Consider the following 21658-nt stretch of genomic DNA (forward strand, 5'->3'; position numbering starts at 1 on the left):
TTTTTGTGCATTGTAAGGAAGTCTAGCATTTTTCTAAATATAGCATCTTTAGCTTTCTTTAACAAACTGAATATTTTTTTTAAGGAGTTGTCACAAGAAACAAGGACATGAGCCTCATTGTATTTCAAATTCTAATGGCTTTATTTATATATAGAGATTTGTATATATGTATATATAGTTTATATAACTTTGACTTCAATTGCTTGATTATCCTTTTTTTTTTTCATTTTGTTCTGTTAGATTTAAACGACAGGACATAAAGAACAAGGCATTCCACATGATCATATATTACAAAAAAGTAAAGAAAACTTGAATGTGTGCACATCACACACATACATTACATAGATAATACACTTGCGTTAGTATAAATAATGAAATATGGGCATGACTGAATTCACTTCGACGAAAGAAAGCAAGCGTACAGAGAGAGAGAAACAGAGAAAGGAAAAGAGAGAGAGAGCATTGTTATGACAGCTAAGAGAAGAATAAATAATTCATCATATTTTAATCCAATGAATCTGTTGCATAGTTCGAAGCAAGCAGGACTGACATTTCAGCATGATAATGATTCTCACAAAAGCTAAATGAAAGAAGGGCTCAAGAAAATCTGGACTTTTTTTACTCCCCCCGCCAATTAAAACACACACTGACCGCAGACACTGTGACCGTCAGATCAAGAATCAAGATCTTCTCTTCTAGCACACACTTTGTTGTCTGAATCTAAAACACATACTCAACTACTCACTCCAAAAGCGCACCGACAACTAATGAAATGGTAATTCATCTGCTTATGGTGATTTTCCCCATTCATGCAGCATTAAGATCGACACAGCTGGGTCAACTTTACATGAATTTAGCATGGATCAAAATTAGCTCAATGCACACTTTGACAATGGAAAACAAACCAAGCGTACACTTCTTTCTCACAAGAACATTTTGAGTCAACTTCTCATCATTAGACACATATTCGGTAACAGTGTATCCCCCCTACTGTCACCTTATAGCCCTTAAATCTACATTACATTAGGTGAGAACATAATCTCTGGCATCTTAAAGAGACTGTAAACACATACATGACACCGGGACACATTGGGCTTTTTAGATTCACCAGTCGACATTTTCAATTCAATTATTCAAAATAAATGCAAAACATATTCACTTTCAGTTGGAATCAATTAAGGCCTCCGCATTTTTCCCAAACCCATGATCAAAGACACAGTTTTCTCATTTTTAATCAACTACTCAGGACTAAATCAATCAGACACAGTGGTGCAGGTTGTCCATGTGGTCCATTGGCACTTCTGTGATCCTAGAGATGTTAAAAAAAAAAAAAAAAAAAAAAATACATATATACAAAACACACTACATTTCTGTATCTGTAAAGTGACTGTAAACTGATTTTTTCCCAACATTTTATCCCTTGCTAAGCAAAGCCCTTGTCCTTCAAGAGAGATCTTGTTCAGAAAAAGTATTAAACGTAACGCATAAGCCTAATTTGAATAGCTTAAGTCTTTAATGGCATGATTCTGCTTTTGATGAGAACAAATGGTAATGACGCGCTTTAATCTACACTCTTAAAAATAAAGGTTCCAAACGGGGGGTTATAGAGATCACCATAGAGGAACCATTTTGGGCTGCCTGAAGAACCTGCCAGTGAACAGTTCTCAATAGAACCATTGTAGAGGTCTTTCACACAGAATGCACACTAGCTAAAAAAAAAAAAAAAAAAAAAAAAAAAAAGTGACACACATGAAGTGCAATGGTTAAAATGAAAGGCCTCGTTTTTGAAAAAGGCCCTTACTTTGACTTTTTTTTTTTTTAATGACGTCTAGTAATTTTTCACGCTAAAAAAAAAAAAAAAGTATATATATATGTGGCGAAATGGACAGATTCTGTGTGAACAGCCTCTTAGCATGAAGAGCGTTTTAATAATCTAAAGGACCGTTCTTTCACTGTAAAGAACCTTTTGTGGAATGAAAAGGTTTGATAAATGTTACGGAACCAATCTAATTTTAAGAATGCATTGACATGTATCAATAATAAAAAAAAAAAAAAACCTGTGTTTTTGAATTGAACACTACACATTCATTGGCTAATGGAATAACTAACTAGTTTATTAAACAATGCTCTCTCTCTCTCTCTCTCTCTCTCAAAGCCCTCAAATAGAGGAGAAGAGTAAGGATAAAGAGTAAAGGGAATCAGTGCATTTCAGGAAAGTGAGATGGGGACTCAAGTACGACTGTTGCCTACCTTGAAAACGCAAGTCCTTCAGCTGTACTGCGCTAGCGTCTTTCATCTTTGATGGATCATGCATGGATGAGAGGGAGCTGTCTGGATGGAGTCGGTAACCCACACAATAAGGTGATGGAACATCAAAGCTCGTACCACTCTGCAATTAAGCAGTTCAATCGACAGCCACTGCTTATGGCTATAAAAGTAACGAAGCGAAGCGTAACTGGTAAAAAGACCAGAGATTGTTCAAGCACATACTCTGGCAGTCATTCCCCAATTCCCACACCCCAGTAATTAGGAAACTTAATGGAGTAGTGCTCTCTCGTGATGTCTAGACAAGAAACGAGATGCTTTCATCTCCTCGGTACGGAACGTTCTTCTCTGAAACAGCATCGAGTCAGTGTGTGTTTCCTTCGTAGAGTCTATTGATGCGTGTGTGCGTGTGTGTGTGTGTGTGTGTGCGTACGTACGTGTGTCACATTCACTCTGGAAACAAGTAAACATTTGGGGACGCCTCATTCCATATGTAATCATGCAGAACATTGAACACATATATTGAACACTTACGATTTTTTTTCCAATGCAGTTTTTTTTTCCTCAAGTACAGCGTGGTTTAAGCTACACAGGACACTAAAAATACCAATCGCACCAGGTTGTACATATTGCTTCGAACCACCAATTTGTTTATAAGTAATGCATGCCACATCGATGATATTATGTTTATACAAAAATAACAGCAGTATATATTACTGTGTTTCATATGAATTACAGAAATCAGATGTTCTATTGACTGCTTTCCCCGCAGACAAATACAATTTTCATTTCACTCAACATCAGATGTAAATGGACTAAATATATGCAAAATAAGTGGTTATAACTTAATGTTATATTCCAGTTTTAAAACAATCTTTTATTTACAGCTGTGGTGTATCATTTCCTCCCGTCCCCAACCAAGCAAACAAGAACTGTCAGACAACTTCAGCAGAGTAGTAATGCGGTAAAATTCAAAAGTTATTGCACGACACCTTGAAGCAATTCTCAGTTTACACAATGCGAGAGAGAAAAACATGTGCAATAACAGAAATCGTTATAAAGAGCTATTAAAGGGAAGAATAAGAAAATAAAAAGAAAGACAATGGCTTTGATCGTTTCCCCTTTTTGTCTGCATCCATTCTGATCAAGTAATGAACAAAAACAGAAGTGAAGGGGGCATATTTTAGATCCTTGTGGGAAAGAAATCCAAATACGGGTGAAATCCAGTTATAAGTTATTCCAAATGAACAAGGACATAGACAAAAGTCAGAACTGACTGTACAAAGCAACACTTTGGCAGAATTTATATAAAGCTCTAACTGGAAACCTTTTCGACCGCTTCCACAACAAGTCAAATACATTGTGAGTAACATACAGTACGTATGTTTCGTTTATATCCAGAGCTGCGTATGACGAAAAAAAAAAAAAAAAAAAAAAAGTTTTCACAAAAACAAAGTTAAATGACAACACAGAATACGCACTGTAATAATCTCTTTTTTTGCCATAGAGACACTTTGCCACTTTAATGGGTGAAACAGAAGTCTCACAGAAAATAAATTATGCTTTACCAAAAACATAGGAGTCGAGTTCGAAAACCTCAAAAGCTTTGATTAACATTTTCATAACAGATTCCAATTAGGTGGCAAATCATAATATTTCAAACATCTATCTGGGGCTGCAGATTTGGAGTACGCTATTCGGGATAAGGCCATTAAATGCTCACTCTTCTGTTAGACGATTCGACCAGACCCCCTTGACTTTACAGTAAACACTTAACTTTCTCAGCTTGGACATTAAATCTGACACCGCATGTGGTTACAAACGTGGCATAAATATTTATATTTATATATATATGTATATATATATAAACTGCAATATGTACTCAACTGCTTATTTTGCTAATTTGTCATGTCACCAAACTCTCTGGCCTATACACCTATATTTATATATTTTCCCAAAATATTAAAAAGTACTTAATATAAAAATACAGAACAATTGTAAAAAAGGAACAAAACATTGAGTTTTATATGAAATTCATGCATGCTTCCCCACAGTAACATACCATGTTCCACTTAAGCGAAATAACAAAAAACTGCCAGTAGGGGGAAGTGCAGCATCAGCCGACTGCTGTGGAACCTTTCCGTAAACATTAAAGTGGTCCATCTAGGTTTTTTTTTTCCTTTTTTCTTTAGGCAGTGACTCTCTGTGTGTTTTTCGAATTTGGTTGGAAATACAAAATAAACTGCAAAAACAATGGGATATAAAAGAACAATCTATAAAATATGGCTCTGAGCAAGTAGAAAAAGGTGTAATTTGAGGAATCCATCGAACCTAGATCGGTATGAGCGGAAGGTCGGTCTATGGCAGTAGTATGTTTTGGCTAATAAAAAGCACATGTCGTTGAGGCCGCACTCTTACAGTCCAATCTAGTTTGTCATCCAGGTTCAAACGGAGCTCAAAGGGCCCAACAGAGGCCCTTGCTGCATGCTATTGTGTTGTTGAAGTGTTTTCTTTCTTTTTCTTTTTTTTTTTAAATAGCAAAAGCATGCTTACTACGTGCAGTACCCTTACCCTCGCAGGCTAAGTTCAGGGATGGGATTTTGGAGCTCTGCCAGTGCCGTCTGAGTAACTTGGAGCTTATGTGGAGCACAGCCTGATGTTAGATAGCAAGGAGAACACCTAATTGCAGAGCTGAGGTGAGAAAAGACTGGATTTAAAAGTACACGCATACAGAAATCACCTCTATCGCATTTTTTTTTCTTCTAAGGATGAAAAGAGAAAAAAGAAAATCCTATTCATTAGTCGTTATATCCCGTTAAGGTTAGTAATACAATTCCCATTCCCATACAATCAGACACGGATGAACCTAAAGACGGATACATGCACTCTTAATGATGAGGTGCTGTACCTTTGATAAAGTACTTGGTCAATTAAACTGGGCATTTGTTTTGAGGCAGATGAGCATTAACAAGAGACTAGAGATGCCCATTGGGTGCGATTCCGATGAGATGATGTGTAGGATGACCCTCCCTGCCCCCTTAAGAGCCAATCAGGTATTCTTAACTCGGCTATCGAGTATATTTATTATAGTCTTTTATTCTGCTAGCGTTCACTATAGCAGCCTTAAATCTGTACATATAAAGTGACAGAATACCCAAAATGAGCCTAACAGCATCGTATGTGACAATGTCTGAACACATGACATGAATGTAGTGTCTGAACCACTTAAAACGTCCATTATAGCATAAAAACATTTTTAAAACTAAAACAACATGAGTAGCTTCACTGCCATGTTTTTCAAACCACCTTAAAACAGAGCAAATTGAGAGAGAGAAAAAAAAAAAAAAAAAAAAAGAAATCTATTCAAATAGCAACTGAGTGCATGAATATTATCGGCTGTATCAACAGGAAAAAAAAAAAAGCTGTAACTGAGAGTCCTGGGACAAATAACAAAAATGATTACAGCATTACACAAGACCAGAGACATGACAATATAAAAATGAGAAAAATCACAACTGTAAAAGAGATAAAAATGCCAGTGACAGGCGGAGAGAGGGCGTTTGCCGCAGCGTCGCCCTCTAGTGTGTAAGTTAGGCCATACGTCACATGGGCTGCAGCACAGCCGCATGTACTTACAGAGCGCTGCTGCTGCTGCCGACACAGTGCAAGTCGAGAGGGGCAGAGGGGTGGGGAGGAAGGAGCAGAGGAAAAAGGGATCTCAGTCGCCCCATCGGCTGCTGTAGGTGCTGCTGTCTCTCAGATGTGCATCAGCAGGGCTCCACCGGAGGAGTGTTGCACAGATTTTAAAAACAGAACAAACAAAACACACAAAAAAAATAAAAACACGATGATTTCGGGACAGGAGAACGATGGGAGGTTCACACGGAGAATTCGTGGCTGTGAAGAGAGCGGCCCGGGGGTTCGCCGCCCCCTCCGTTTCTGGAAGAGGAGGGAAGGTTCTCGATCTCTACACAGCCCTCGTCTATCGTGGGGACGCGGGGTTCCTCCTCGGAGAGGGGTACAAACTCAGGGTGGGACATGAAGTTATGGATGGAGCTTCTTGATTCTGGCTTCTCTAGGCCCTCGTATAGGGAGCTACGGAATGCGTTCACCACCTTAATCTGCAGCGAGGAGTTGGGAGACAGAAAGAGAAGAAGGAATTAGTGGGATCGTATTGGCGCGATCAGAGCGGGACACGCTGGATCTAGAGAGGAACAAAAAACATGGTCAGCGGTGGGAGATGATTTCATATTCACAATAGCGCTCAAGCTCCTTATGAAATAACAAACAAATAAAAAGCAACATAAAAAGACAACAGCACAGACCGGGAATAAAATGAATACAAACCACGACTGTGATGCAATTTCCTATTTGGGGCGAGTGAAATAGGAAATCAGGCATAGCATAAAACTGTAAGTGGGACACAACCATATCAATCGCAAGCTTCGAAACATTTGAAAACTAAATGACCACAATCACAAAATCACTCACGGACATGCAACCGATGTTTGTTCAATAAGATATTTGGGAGCCAAAAAACGACAGATGTTCCGAATCGCTTTTGGGTTTATGAAAGCCTGTCAAGTAGGGGTGGGCGACACAGCTGTCGGATCGCTACACTGGTAGAAATGGTCAATTGCAGAAATGGAGCATTGTGTAAAACGCCGGCGCATGGTAAAAAAAAGAAATGTGCCAAATCTCATTACATTCAGGGAAGAAAGTAGGGAGGTTTACTGTTGCTAACGCAAGATTTTCTACAAACGTTAATTGTATTTAACCATGGCAATAAACAATCAGGTTGCGTGAGCTGCTTCAGTGAGCATTAAACGACATCTGCATTAACTGACTATTTATAGCCATTAAGTGCCTCTAAAAGGACTATACACATCCACAATGTTAAACTGGGTGTATGAAAAAAAAAAAAAAAAAAAAAAAAAAAAAAAAAAATTCAAAATTGCTTTTAGCTAATTTTGTTTGAAGTAATAAAAGTAATGGTGAGGAGACTTTAATAGATTTTAATTGATTAATTACTTGTTGCATTAAAAGTGGCTCAACTCAAAAATTAGCATTTTTAATAGAGGGCAACTGCCATGAAAAAGATTCCATTTATTTTCTCCACAGGGTAATTGATTTAAAGACAGAGCTACTGTTAAAGCAATCAGCTAACATTTAAAAAAAAAAAAAAAAATTAACATGGGAGTTGCTGGTCAAAACTACACTACTCATGATTCTACAAAAAAAAGTAAAAAATCAAATCACTGTATTCTTTCAAACAAATGCATGTCTTGCAACAAAAGTATATAAAATATATTGTTTTACATACGATCAGTTGTTTTATATTTATCCACTGTTTTGATATTCTTCATTGATCTTCATTCTTCAATTTAATAACATCATAAATTCCAGTCCGTTCCTCACACAAACCTACTGCATGGCTATAAAACTCGTCTCACGGACTACTTTCATGGTGCTTTTTAATTTCATTTTTTGCTTTAACGCCCACCCCTACCAGTAGGAGTTCTGTTTTTGTGAAAGAGAGAGGTAAGACCGGTGAAGGGGTGAAATCAAGAGGGCACTGAAAGGAGAAAAACGTTAGGAGGTGGAGAGAGAACAGAGCAGATGCTGTCAAATAAGTGAAACACAAACATGCATGCACACACGTATACATTTTTTTTTTTTAATTCTGATTCCTGGTTGGAATGCTTCATAAAAACGTATGTTGTACGATGGCTATAAACAATGGGTATAAAAGTCTAAAGACTTAATATGCAGACCAATAGAGAGGACTTTTGAGAGGTATGCTGCTTTACATGCAGGAATGCTAACAGAACAGTTTGTCAGGTCATTTTGTGGTAATGGGTTTTGACAGGCCATTGTGTGTGCATAAGAGGGATCCTTGCCTAGAGCTGTACAGTCAAGTTACCATTACCTTTGCTTGAGGATGTCATTTAAGTTTTTTTTCCCACAGTACAAGCATACAGCATTAAAATGCATAGCATGTGCATCCAGTCCTTCAAAACATACGCTCTGGGTCTCTCTGAGACTCTCTGTGCTGTGTGGCAAAACGTCAGAAACTAATATCGCTCTCTTGCAATTTTTATGGCTTTAACCTTGAGAACGACCATAAAGACAAATATGAGATGGAGTAACTTGTTTCGTGAGGGTCTGGAGGATTTTCCCCTTGGTAACAAACAAGTCTGAAGAACCCTCTGCCCTGGCTGCTCAGCCAATCAGCAGCGCCTTGGTCCGTTCAATCCCTGTTTATTTCTCAGGTTTACATTCTTGTACCACGCAGCTATGTCGGTCATGCTTTTTCTCTCGATTTTCTCTTCCAAGCCAGAGTAAACCTTGCGCGTAAAACTGAGCTGCATGTCAGATGCTTGACTACGCTGTGATACCTGAAACCAAATCTCACTGCGTCCTGGAAGACAACATTTATTTTGTCGGTATAACTATTTCTGCCTTAGTTTAAAATAGCAGAGATGAAATACCAGCACACCAACCCAGAAGGGAGAGGAAGGGATCAGAAGCAGAGAATGTGCAAAATGAATGTCTGCTAAGTTACTAAATTCCATTAGCCTGTGAAAAATGCAGCAACAGCAGGCTGAAGTCATTTGTGAAGCATCTACTCTATCCTCATAAATTCCCAGAGACCTTGTGTCTTGAATCACTAATTTGGATGACTAAAAAAAAATTACTGTATATCTAAAATGATACTCCTATGATACAAAACTATAATTGCTCACTTGTATGAAGGCAATAATAATTGCTTATTATAGGTTGTATAAAAAGCAATACTACTATTTAATGATATTTTTTGTATATACATATTTTTGCACATATTTTGCCTACCAACGTCCAAGCTACTGAATATCGACACTAAAAACCACTCTGAACAATTCACATTTCTGTAGAAAACCCAGTTAACATTTGAATGCACTGCTTGGCAGGATATAGCTGGAATGCATCTGTCCAATTTCACATGGTTATTTTAAAAATGACTGAACCTAATCGAACCTTTAATTTCCTACCAGCTGTCTGTATATTTGGATTGCTCCCATCTATGGTGAAATGAACCCTCTGACCCTCTATCTGCTTTGAGCGTGAACGCACACTTTTAGATGTGTAATGCGAAAAGCACTACTGATGCAACCTAAATAAGGAAAGCAGGAAAAAACAAAACAGCCCGTGACTCATAGCTCCTTCCAGAATATCAATGAAGAGAGATGGAGACAGAGCATAACGTGTCAGAGCAGAAGACACAAGGTGTGATGAGGGGGCTGAAAAGCATGAGAGCGAGAGTGGGGCTGCGAACGAAGGAGAGAGAAAGACAAAGAGAAGAGTGTGAGTGAGTGTGTGAAAGCAGTTGTGAAAAGAGGGAGAGGGTCTGGTGTTAAAACGAGAGACTGTGCTGGAGAAGAGAACAAGGTGGCGAATTCCAAAGGAAGGGGGCGTCACTAACTATAGGGAGCACTCGAAAGGGTGTAGGGCTCATAAGTGCATTCGCAACACCATAAATCAATCAATCAATCAATCAATAAAGAAATAAATAAACTGCCAACTAAATGGAATGTTTAAGGTGAATCGATACAATTAACGTTAATTAAATTAGCAAAAATGGAAAGAAAAAAAAAATTAGTATATAAAACAACTCAAATAAAAATAAAAAACTATTATATACATTATTAAAAAAAAAACCAAAAAAAAAAACTATAATAGCATATAAAGAAAACTAAAGTAAATACCAGGTAAGATATCAAATAGGTCTAGAAAACAGTCACAAACACCATTTGCTAGCATACTTTTTAAAGGGTCCTTAGTGAAGCGATTCAGTTGCTCACTTTTATTTGTAATGATGCTATATGTGGCATCCCCTTCAACGGCATAAGAAAAAAAAGAAAAAGAAACACCATTTGGAATTTGTCCAAAAGCATAGAGTCAGAGAGAGATGAGAAGAGTTGTAATGTGACTGAAGTACAGAGCATGAGAGTGGAAAAAACAGGAAGGACCGTGAATGGCCTGCATCTGTCTCTCTGTCCGGTGGTTCATCAGACAGTGACTGTGCTGTGCGGGTCAAAAACACAAAAGGCTGTGTGAAGACGCATCAAAATTGTTGAAACACCAAGGTCATCAAAGAAATGACTGCACAGACTAGCACACTGTGTCCTGTGGCATTTAACCCCACTCTGCTTTAGCATAGCAATAGGCTAATGGAGTAATTTGATGCCTGCACTAAAGCTTTTCATGCTGCAACTGATCATACGTTCAGATCTAACGCTGCATCCCAACTATGCTGAGTTTCATTTCATTAGGTAATTAGGACACAGTGCTACTAGAAACTGGGAATAAATAAAACGGAAAAAAGGGAAATAATAAAAATGAAAATTATTTCTCTTAAATGACAGAAACCAAATAATTAAATTATATGTTTGGAAAACTGGCACTGGTAACTCCGCATGCAGACATCAACAAGGCTGTCTGCATTCAAATCACACACACGATGCACAAGGTCAGGCATTGGAAGAAATGCAATGTGAATGAGAAAGAAACCGAAATAATGAGTAGAAAGAGTGTTAGCTGGGAGATTATGAGGGCAAACAAAAAAATGTAAAGAATGAAAATGAGGAAGAGAGACAGGAAAAGCAATCTAAAAAGGGTGGTTACTGATTTACTGCAGGATAACAGGCAAGTCACGAAAGCATTCAGCATTGCCATCATGCAACAGCACTGCTAGTTTGCCGGTGTGTTATGTGGCACTCACTGCCTGTAGTAGAAGAGGAAGCAGGGGCGGGCGGCCCAGCAGCCGCAGCAGAGTTCGCGGACAGGGAGGAAGAGGAAATCCCTACATGGGTGGGGCTAGAAACAGTTTTTGCGTCGTTGTGCTGGCTGACCACGGAGGGCTGGCGACGCAGGGCCCCAGGCACCGCCGTTTGGCCTGTCTGGAATGTATAAACCACGTCCATCTGCAAAGAACAGGGAGAGGACCGAGGGGGGGGGCACAGAGGAAGAAAAGGAAACAGAGAAAGACAGAGACCAAGGGGCCAAAAGGAGTGGTTAGAGCAGATAAATGTGTTATTTGAAAGAGAAAAAGAGAACATTCCCTCATCCCACAAATAAAAAGTTCTGTTAGTACTGCGTGAGTCTGGCAGGAATAAGGGCTGGCGCAGGAAGATAAAAAGGAAAGTTTTATGTGGAGAACTATTTTTTCTCCAGGAGAAAGGAAATGCTGTGAAGATGTCCGTGAAAAGACAGGGAGCACAAAGAAAGCTAGCTCTATGAAGTACTGATGAGTCTGAATTGTACGTGTGCCAATTATTTCTTTCTTTGTGTACCACTAACCATGCATGACAGATAAAATAGAAATCCATGAGGATTTTAAAAGTGGGGTGGTGGGACTTTGGGCGAGGGGGAGAGATAAGAAGCTAATTAGTAGAGTAGTGTTTTTGCGGTCAGTTCAACAGCTCGCGATCAGGAATAAGAGCGAAGGGTTGGGAGGAGGGGAGGAGGAGGATGAGAAGACAGTTCGGCCTCTTTTTTGGGTTGTCTGGTAGAATTCGATGGTGATCTGAAACCACAGGGGGTCCGGACATATCCAGGGGAGTTAAAAAACCCCTTTACACATTACTGCTCAATTAACTTGCCTTAGACAAAAGAAAATTATACAATGAAAATGAAAGTACGCTATTTAAGACTGCTGAAATTCAGGCTAATACGGGAATACTGTAGATAAATGTTAAATTATAATAAGTTAAAATAAAATGTAACAATTAGATAATACAATTAAAAAGTACTTGCCTAGTAAAAATATAGCATAATTATGTAAAAATGTATGTATTAATATACATTTTTAAATCATTAATTTTAAAAGGTTCAGCCTATTGCCAATAAACCATTAATAATTAAAATAGCAACTTCTGCAAGAACAAGTAGAGGCGATTAGTTTTTTGTTTTTAACTTCAAATTTTGTCTAACACATCAATATATAAATGTTTTACTCCAAAATATTCCTAATCAACCCAAATGATATGACGAGAGCTGTAACAAATAGTGGAGTAAGAACAAGAACAAAAAAAAGAAAAGAGTTTAAGACGATCCCACATGGCAACATGAATTCTCCATGACCTGCTGCATTGCTGAAAGGAAAATTACACATTTCTTAACGATACAAAATGAAAACAAAGCTAAGATTAATATGTTGTTTTCAGAAGTGACAGGAAGCAAATCTATAGGGATAAATCAGTGCCCGTGGAATACACTGACAATCTTTGGTGGGTGGTTTACCATAGTGTTTGCTATAGAACATTCTTAATAGGCACAGAACGCCCTCTCCGAAAGATCGCCCACAAACACACAGACACTCCTGGAGGATCCAGATAAATACATCTGTGAACCCTCTCACTGAATCCACTCATTGTTTGTGCGCTGCAACACTGTGTCATGTATGAAGGCAATGGTAAGTGAAAGGAGGTCCTCCCACACGGCCTCCATCAACAGCTTTAAAAAAAATGAAAAAAGTCTGTTCCCAGTCGTTTCCTCGCACATCTTCTGATGAAAGCGAGCAAATGTTGCTGTACAGTCCCCAGTTATCTCCAGGCAGACTGTGCATATAGTCAGAGAGACATGGGATGCCCCACTGGCATTTCAAAAGTGTCATCTCCAGGGCACATACTGCTTTTCAACCTGTGAGACCTAAGCAGCTCAAAAGTCTCTTGCTTAGTCTTAAGAGAAATGCTTTTCCACAAATGAACCCATGGAGATGCTTGAAGGCCACTAGGGTGATGTCTACACAAAAACAGCCATCGGCTATCTAGAATGTTCACTAATAACGAAGATTATAATGTACATGCTGTTTGGAGCTGGAAAAAGTGTGTTTGTTGTTCAAAACAAAAAAAAGAAAATAAATCAAACCAAAAAAAAAAAAAAAAAAAAAAAAAAGGAATGACTGTAACCAATTTTTTTTATTAACGTTGATGATCATATTCATTTATTTAGCTAAATAATAATAAAAACAGTGTATTTTTTTTCTTAATCTCTTGCTGTACATACAATGTATTAGATATTTAAAAGGAAAAAAAAAATATTCTGATAATAAATTAAGGATGAATAAAAAATTGCTTGACATTCTTTAATGTCTGGTATCATTTAATGTGAAAAAACAAGTGGCAAAGCAACTGTTAAAACGTACTGAAAATACCAATAAACCACATTTAAACTGAGTCGCCAAAGGGCTAAAACATTTTCTCAAAACAAACTGTGTATAGGTCAGTGCTGTTGTATTTAAGTTATTTCTAATCTGTACTGGCACAACCGCTGGAAGAGACAGGAAGGAAGAAGAGACAAAAAGCAGCTTACCTGAGTCTGGATGCGGTTGAGTCCTCTGAACCATAGGATCTGTCCTCTGCGCAGCTCCATCTCAGCATGGTCAATTTCATCCGCACCTTCGGTTAGCACTTCCTCGGGGATGTCCTCTTTGGGGATGCCGTGGCCAGCCTCTTTCAGGAACTTGAGGCGGTGTGTGGGAACGGCAGAGATGAACTGGAGAATGAGAAGAGAGAGGGAAAAATGGGGTCAAGTGATGGCAACTGTAGCTCGTCAAATAGTCATTAGCACAGCGGTTGAGATTATGGATGGCTTTCCGAGAACAGGATGCTGAGAATGTGGTGAATAAAGGCAAAGATTTTATGAATCATTGTGACATTTGACCGTAAGTTCTTTGTACGTTACAAAGCAAAATTTTAATTAAACTTGGTCAAAACGTTTGGTGTCATTTGTGGATAGTGTTTACATTTTTTTTTTTTTACTTTTTATCGATCCAAGTATCCTGGAAATAAAACCATTTCTACAAAAATATTAAGCAGCAAAACAATTTTTAACATTGATAATTCATCTTTCTTAAGCACCAAATCAGCACAGTAGAATGATCCTTTGACCCTGAAGACTAGAGCAATTCAGCTTTGCCCTTACAAGAATAAAGTATAATTTAAAATACAAATGGTAGAAAATGGTTGTTTTAAATTTGTATTTTTGGTCATATCTTCAAGATAATTCATTCGTTGTAACAGATTTAAAGCCTCGTCATAAAATGTAATTTTATGGGGTCTTTTTGGGAACTGAAATGTTAAATGCTGCTGTTAGCTAATGAATGATATCTTTATCGATGAAAACAGATGATTATTGCTCTGTTCGGAAATAAATCATGCAGCTATACATTTCAAAAGACATCCATTTAATTTCACAGTTAAGCCACCCATAGCTTAAATTTAGATGGGTACTGTTTATTAGTAACTTTTCTGGTAGCTAAATACTTGGTTTTTAAAAGCTGTAATTTAACCTATTTAAATTTTTAAGCTACAGTTTTAAAGGGACTTCCCAACACAGATGTACACACATATGCCAGTCTCTACCACCTACGGTAGCTCTAAAATAGTTTTGTTATTTCTGCGCTATTCCCTCTGTAGGTGACACAGTTGATGCTGGTTGACACGAGACATCACCGAGACAACTTAATACGTAGTGGATAGAATGCACACTGCTTCTCCACACTGTTTAAGTTCCCAGCATCTGGTTTGTGAGCCTGCACGTGTGTACACGCACAAACAAATGCTCACATGCACAAACACCAGCTGAGAAACCCAGTAGGAAATGGCTTATGTGTGATGCAACTGCCAGAAGGAGCAGACGGCTTGCAGCTCTAAAGGCTTTATCCGTACTTGATAACTTCCCCGGCCTTTTGATGACCTAACATGATGCATCAGTCCTGAGTTTTAAATGTACATGGATGTATGGAGGCAGAGGACCGACCTTGTGCTGCCGGGTTGATGATAAAGCTCACAGCTCTCCGTCCTCTTTCTGAGCTGAACTTTTGAGATGGCGGCAACTGCTCTCTGGAATTGTGTCTGCCAGCCTCCCTCGTTCCCTCCCACAGGTTTGAAATCGCACACAGCTTCACCTCCCCCTCCCATGCCCTCCCAGTGGGATTGAAGAGAGAACTAAAGATGTTCCACATCACCCACGCATGTGCATTCTGCCGTGATGTTTTCATTATTTCACCACTTCGAAGCTTGTGTATCTCTCTTTCTCACTTTGTCATTTGTAAATGCGCTCATCTATCTAACTCGTTCCTTTAAGGTGCCGATTAGTGATGAACAACGACATACTGTAAGGATTTGCCTTACCTGGCCCCAGAGCAGCTCGCCAACTCCTATGAAGACACACCAGAGCCACTGATCGATGGTGAGGGCCGTGCAAGAGAAAGGCTTCCCTCCAAACTGCACTATGATTATCTGTAACAAGGTGTATTTCATTAGTCTAGCTACTGCAAAGTAATAAGCCACGAGAGACTGAGTTACAGCTATTTTAATGTGGTTAAAGGGTGTTTGGATTACTTTGTGTAGTTGGAGCAAAAATAGCTGCACAAACAGTAGAAACAGCAACCTGAAAATGATTAACCATTCAAAAGAAAAACAAATTCTTATTTAATGCATTTAAAGATTTGATATGATCACTTTTATCTAAAACAAAATTAACATTGCTTAAGTATCTAGCTTTAAACACATCAGTGGCTGGTTGCACAAACCGCTTAGACTAGTTTTAACATTTAGTAGTTTATTTATTTATTATACATACAAAAAGGATTGGTCTAACTTGAATCCAAAAACAAAGATTGATTATTTGACCATTATAGTTCAGGGCTTATGCAACTAGGTCAGAATAGATCTAGGATCTGTTTTTACATAACTGACTAAAAATTAATAAGTTACATCCTCATTTTGTAACTTATTTGTGGAAATAGTCTAACTGTAGCTAAGCAGCAACTTAACACACTAATAAACAATTCAGTCGACATGCACTGACAGGACTGAACATATGAACATAACAGCTTTTTAAAAAAGCCTTTTATAAAGACTGCATTGAGAGTTGACACTTAAAAAATTTATATTTCTACATTTATTTTCAATAAATGTTATACCTGCAGAGCAAAGGTTCCCAAAACAACACTGCAGAAAATGGGGTTCCTGTAAATTCCCTCAAACACGTTCCTCTCTCCGTGGATCTTGCGGGCATTAATCTCATTGAAAAGTTGCATCATAACGAAGACATTGAAGATTATGGTGTAGTGTTCAGATGGCGGGGAGTGCAGAGGAGCATTGCGGCCACTATCAATGTTGAAGAACTTCTCACCTTTGGGCACAGAATAATGGTTTCCGTAAATAAGCAATGTGAAACTTTAATATTGATTTAGAAAAAAATTAAATAAAAGCATTGTATGGCAGGAGAAACAATGAACTCAATAAATACATGCTACTGTTAATTTAAAAAGGTTTAATGACCACTGAGACATCATTTACATTATTAAGAGTATTCAAACTCTGCTAGAATAGGGCTTCTGTGTAGATGTTCATTAACCCAGAGGGCACTGTAAATTTGTGATAAACTTGTCTAATCAGTTGGCAGCAGTACTTCATGAGAACATTTACAGCAAACTCTCCTAAAGCACTTTGACATGCTTTAGGGCTTTAGGTAGTCTGTGATGTGATCAATTTCACTGTAGCAAAGACTTGTGATTGAGCAAAGACTGGGATTTATAGATATTCAGCCTAATACTTAGAAGTATTCTCTGTGAAAGTTTGAGTTGAGATGCAGACCATTTTAAATGAGGGGGGACAAATTCAGTGAGCAAGGCAGTGAGCTTTTAGCTTTAAAGGGGTCATATAATGAGATTTAAAATTTTCCTTTCTTTTTGGAGTGTTACAAGCTGTTAGTGTATAGATAAGATCCCTGAAATTGCAGTCAGATTATTTTCAAACACAGCCCAAATATTCATGCAAAGAAAGAAGCCGGAACTATTATTCTCAGTGTAGTGTTGCTGTGGTGCATTGTTTAGTAGACACTTATGTGAAATTGAAAATTGTGAAAGTGAAACTATTTTGTGCTTCAAAAAGAAAACATAACTAAAAATCAGTGGTCAAGTTGTGTTCACAATACTGTTCTAGAACAGTTCAATCCAAATATGAGAGTGAGTTCAGCGCATGTACGGAAAACTGACTCCTAAAACTTGCAGAGCAACCTATGCTGGCTTTGCTATAAAGACTATAAAGTGAAGCAATTTTACCTCTGCAAGAACAGTCTGGTGCTTCTGACTCACAACCTTTAAGTAAGTTACGTTAAATAAGTATGTTTTCTTATTAAAAGAACCTGCTACTTACTATTCAAACAAGTTTTGAGCAGTGAAGGGTAGTGCTTGTTGTTTGTCGTTACTCTGATCACAAATATAGACATGGTGTTATGTTTACAAATGGTGATGCAACTCGACACGTAAAAAAGAAAACGTAAGTAAATAAAGTCATGATAATAAATAATTTTGTCCCCACTTGATGCAAAAAATGCCTTGTTTGTTATGTTTTTTGGTTTTTGTGTCATAGCGCCGGGACATGGCATGAAGTTATGGTAAAGGGCATAACATTTCCGCCACATGCTTGCGGTATTAAGTCAATCACAGTCCACTGAAGAGCTGGCCAATTAAAGCACACCTTGCTTTTTCAGAACAATGATTTTTGTAATAATCAACCCGTTTCAGCAGGTGGGGTTTAGAGAATAAAAAAAAATACAGTATGGAAATGTGTTTTTCGCACCTTAAACCACATAAAAATATTGCATTACACCAAAAACACAAAATAATGTAAATTATTTTTTAGCAACACCGTATGACCCCTTTAATCAAGGAGCATATTTAGCATCAGAGCCTACGAAGCTGCAATAATGGTCCAAAACGTTAACTTCCATATTCACAAAAACTTCAATTTTGTATTTCAATTTTGCAAATAAGCATTGTATAAAATTTGTGTCGAGAGACAAATCCTTAGATCCATTGAGATTTCAGATGAGCGTTTAACAAGAGGTTTTTGAAGGTTTTCCCTAAAATATTCAATACTGACATTTCATGGTAAAATGTTTGGGTGCTTGAGGCAAATTCTAATGCTTTGAATATTGCAAATATAAATACTAGTTGCTAAGCAACCATACATCCCATACTAAAATGCATTGCAAGTTCAATGAGTTTTCACTATAGTTCAAAGTGCCATAAGAATTCAATAATAATCATTATAAATCATTGAACCAAATTAATTTGGACTTCACCATACACCATTATTAGAGAAGCCTCTTACCAGCAAAAAGAAGAGTAAATGTGATGATAAGTTGGTAAACAGCATGACCCAATATGTTCTTCATCATAGTCCTGGAAATGAGGGGCTTGTCTCGGCCGTAAGGTTTCCTCAGCAGGAGTGATTCTGTTGGGGGTTCCGTTGCCAGAGCCAAAGAAGCCAGTGTGTCCATAATCAGATTTACCCACAACATCTGAACAGCTTTAAGTGGAGAGTCCTGCAGACAAAACAAACCAAAGTGAGACTCCACAGAAAAGACATTACTACAGCATTGCCATATGTAATATAGTTAGGCAGGGACACAAGTCTGGCCAGCCCTATATTAGCCAAAGCCTGGCACCAGCACTAAATGGCCTCAGAATGTTTCTGTAAATACACAATAAAATACTTGGCTTGTAGAGTTCTGTTATTATGGCACATAAATTGTCTCCCACAACACCATGCTTAACCACCAAATACTCTCGTGTTTATACTCTTGAAAACCCAGCTATTTATTTTTGCCTTCTGTAGTGGCAATTTCTCAAATACAACTTAAATAGGACACATTATTCATTTTGTTTAAACCTTGTAGCATCTACCTGAATTTTTCATTTGACAAACGATCTGATGTGCTTTACATAAGACAAAATAAGTGTGTCAAATATCAAAATGGTCAATATGAAAATTAATATTAAGTAGACATATGTTTTATTTCAAAGCACTAAACAATTATAAAGCATGTGCTGAGTCCCAGAAGGCTAAGTCAAATGATGAAAATTTACCTGTGTGATGCAGGCTCCAGTGAAAGCAACAATCACAGCCACCACATTGACAGTCAATTGAAACTGCAGAAACTTGGAGATACTGTCATAGACATTACGCCCCCACATCACAGCTTTGACAATACTGGTGAAGTTGTCATCAGTAAGAATGATGTCAGAGGCCTCCTTTGCAACATCTGTACCTGCAATACCCTGTAAGACAAAGAAAGCACATGCTTTTTTAGAATGCCTTCATAAATATCAGAGCAGCCTGCTTCATGAATAACTGCAGATGCAGCTTCATTCTTGAGAATGGTTCTTGTTAAAATGCAAGTTGAAAGACAGAATATCTAACTACAAATCAAAAGAATTTTAATTAGGCCTTTTCTTGGCTTAGGATGTGTTTTATATAAAGACATTCAAGCTAAATGAATTTTCAGAGAAACGAAGTGGTAGTTATGTGGGTGCAAACAGCACAGTAAATTGATGACCCAAATTAAACTATATCTTTGACAGCTTCAGGGTATCTATTTCTGAAATAATTTACTATGCCTGCCCTCATCCCAACCTAATGTCCTTCACTCTGCAGTTAGCACAATTGCACCTACTGCTTTTGAAACAGAGTCTCTTAGACGATATATAAAATGTTTGATTGAGAAAAATGAACTGAATTCACTGCATATAAAACGCATTTCTAAAAGCACATTAATAATATAATCGCTTGCAGAGTCATCTGAGCAACAAGCAGGGGTCAAACACTTATCAGTTAGTACAGCATGTTGCGATGATGCCCTGAGGCATTCTGGCTTGGTGCAGAGCAAGAGATACTGGGCAGGGATTAGGTCGCAACCTCTGTAGTTATGAAAGCTATTTATGTTACAGTATATCATTGGCTGCCAAAACTGAATCAAACGAGCCAGACACTCATCCAGCAACTGTCTCACAATAAAAAGTCAAAACAATATTATTGCCATTTTAATAGCAAAACCAAATGGTCTACGACAATCAAACATGGATAAAACCATTATTTGAAAAACCTTATTGGTATGATTATTTACCATAGCAAATCCAACATCTGCTTTCTTAAGGGCAGGACCGTCGTTAGTGCCGTCTCCAGTCACAGCCACCACCTGTCTGGTTTCTCCAACTGTGCTGTCAATGATGCCTATAAGACAACAGCACAGGAACTAAACAAAAGATAAATGACATGGGGATCATGACAATAAGAGAAGACAACAGCTCCCCTTCTCCTGTGTGGTTCCAAACACTTGGTTTAACAATTTTATATTAAATAGTGACGTTATCAGTGAAAGAGCAAACTAGAAGCTCACCCAACCATTGGTTAAGATCTTACCTTTAACCAGAGTATGTTTGTCTGTTGGGGAGGAACGAGCCAGAACACGCAATTTGGGCCAGACCTTGTCAAGACGCTCTTGTTCAACCTACAGAAAAAGGCAACACTGCAATGAGCACTTTCAATGTCGACTTGGGCCTCTACAGATAAAGATCTGTAGCTCTTTACCTCTCCTTTGTCATTGCGAATCTGCTGGTTGAAATCTTTGCCCTCCAGGCAGAGAAAGTCTTCTCCAGGCTGCAGGATTCCACATTTGGTGGCAATGGCACGGGCAGTGTTGATGTTGTCTCCGGTGACCATACGGACAGTGATGCCTGCTCGCTGACATTTAGAGATAGCCTCAGGAACCTGAAGAACAGAAGAACCATTATTTGGCTTTATACAAAGCATGTTGAGCAGCCTAACAACCATTGCCATATCCCTATCCACTCCAGTGTGGAACCTGGACATAAATAGATTTGATAAATGGAAAAAATAAATAAAAAAAAACTGAAAAACAGATCAATGCAAAATAGTCTGGATGGACTTGGATCAAGCTGTTAGAAAATCCATACCAGAGGATTTAGCAATTACTTATCAGGAAGTTGTTCAATAATGGCAAAACCTATGGTAAATAAACAGCTACTAATGTAATTCTCCCCATTTTAGTCAGGTAATGAAAAAAAACAAAAACCTTAAACTCACACTAAAAAATTTAAGTCACTAAAATTATTACATGAATGCATTCTGGACTATTTACAGTAAACATGTTGACTATATTGTGTGCTATTGTTTTCACTTCATATTAACTAGGAGCAAAAAAGAAAGACTGGCACTGTCTAATTCTTGAACAATCGATTTTGAGCAGATTCTTGCAGCTAATTGTTGACTCATCAGGAGTAGTTATTCATTAAATTAATATTTCACTCATTAACATCTCACAACTACTACATATACTAACAAGCAAGATACATTTCTTCCTCAGTGTCACTGCCGGCCTCAGATCAGTGAGAGATGAGGACACTGCAATCACTCTTGGTGTGGCATCCTATCAGCTTGTGGTGTGAGTTAAGCGGTAAAGGGTACAGAGACGACTTAACACATGAAGGGGCTGGATCCAGAGGTTTTGTGTGTGTATGCTGGAGTCCTATGTAATT

At 38.0% G+C, this 21658-nt stretch overlaps 1 protein-coding gene across 6 annotated transcripts in view; it reads right to left on the reverse strand.

Annotated features, from left to right (window-relative positions):
- Window positions 1-117: 117 nt before the first annotated feature.
- The window catches only part of atp2b4 (ATPase plasma membrane Ca2+ transporting 4), a 74670-nt gene continuing 53129 nt past the window's right edge, over window positions 118-21658 (reverse strand). For 2 of the 6 annotated variants that reach the window (XM_043251845.1, XM_043251843.1), the window contains 10 exons: window positions 20691-20870; window positions 20523-20610; window positions 20227-20333; window positions 19190-19381; window positions 18432-18645; window positions 16235-16446; window positions 15441-15548; window positions 13618-13800; window positions 11027-11228; window positions 6253-6386 (listed from right to left, as the gene is read on the reverse strand). In XM_043251845.1, the coding sequence (XP_043107780.1) occupies window positions 6382-6386; window positions 11027-11228; window positions 13618-13800; window positions 15441-15548; window positions 16235-16446; window positions 18432-18645; window positions 19190-19381; window positions 20227-20333; window positions 20523-20610; window positions 20691-20870 (1491 nt within the window). In that variant the 3' untranslated portion in view covers window positions 6253-6381. Of the gene's footprint in view, window positions 6387-11026; window positions 11229-13617; window positions 13801-15440; window positions 15549-15615; window positions 15700-16234; window positions 16447-18431; window positions 18646-19189; window positions 19382-20226; window positions 20334-20522; window positions 20611-20690; window positions 20871-21658 lie in introns of those variants that run through there. The other 4 variants (XM_043251844.1, XM_043251842.1, XM_043251847.1 and 1 more) reach the window with 3 other exon arrangements.

Source organism: Puntigrus tetrazona, chromosome 11, assembly GCF_018831695.1.
Source record: "Puntigrus tetrazona isolate hp1 chromosome 11, ASM1883169v1, whole genome shotgun sequence".
In the NCBI taxonomy this organism is placed as follows: Eukaryota; Metazoa; Chordata; class Actinopteri; order Cypriniformes; family Cyprinidae; genus Puntigrus; species Puntigrus tetrazona.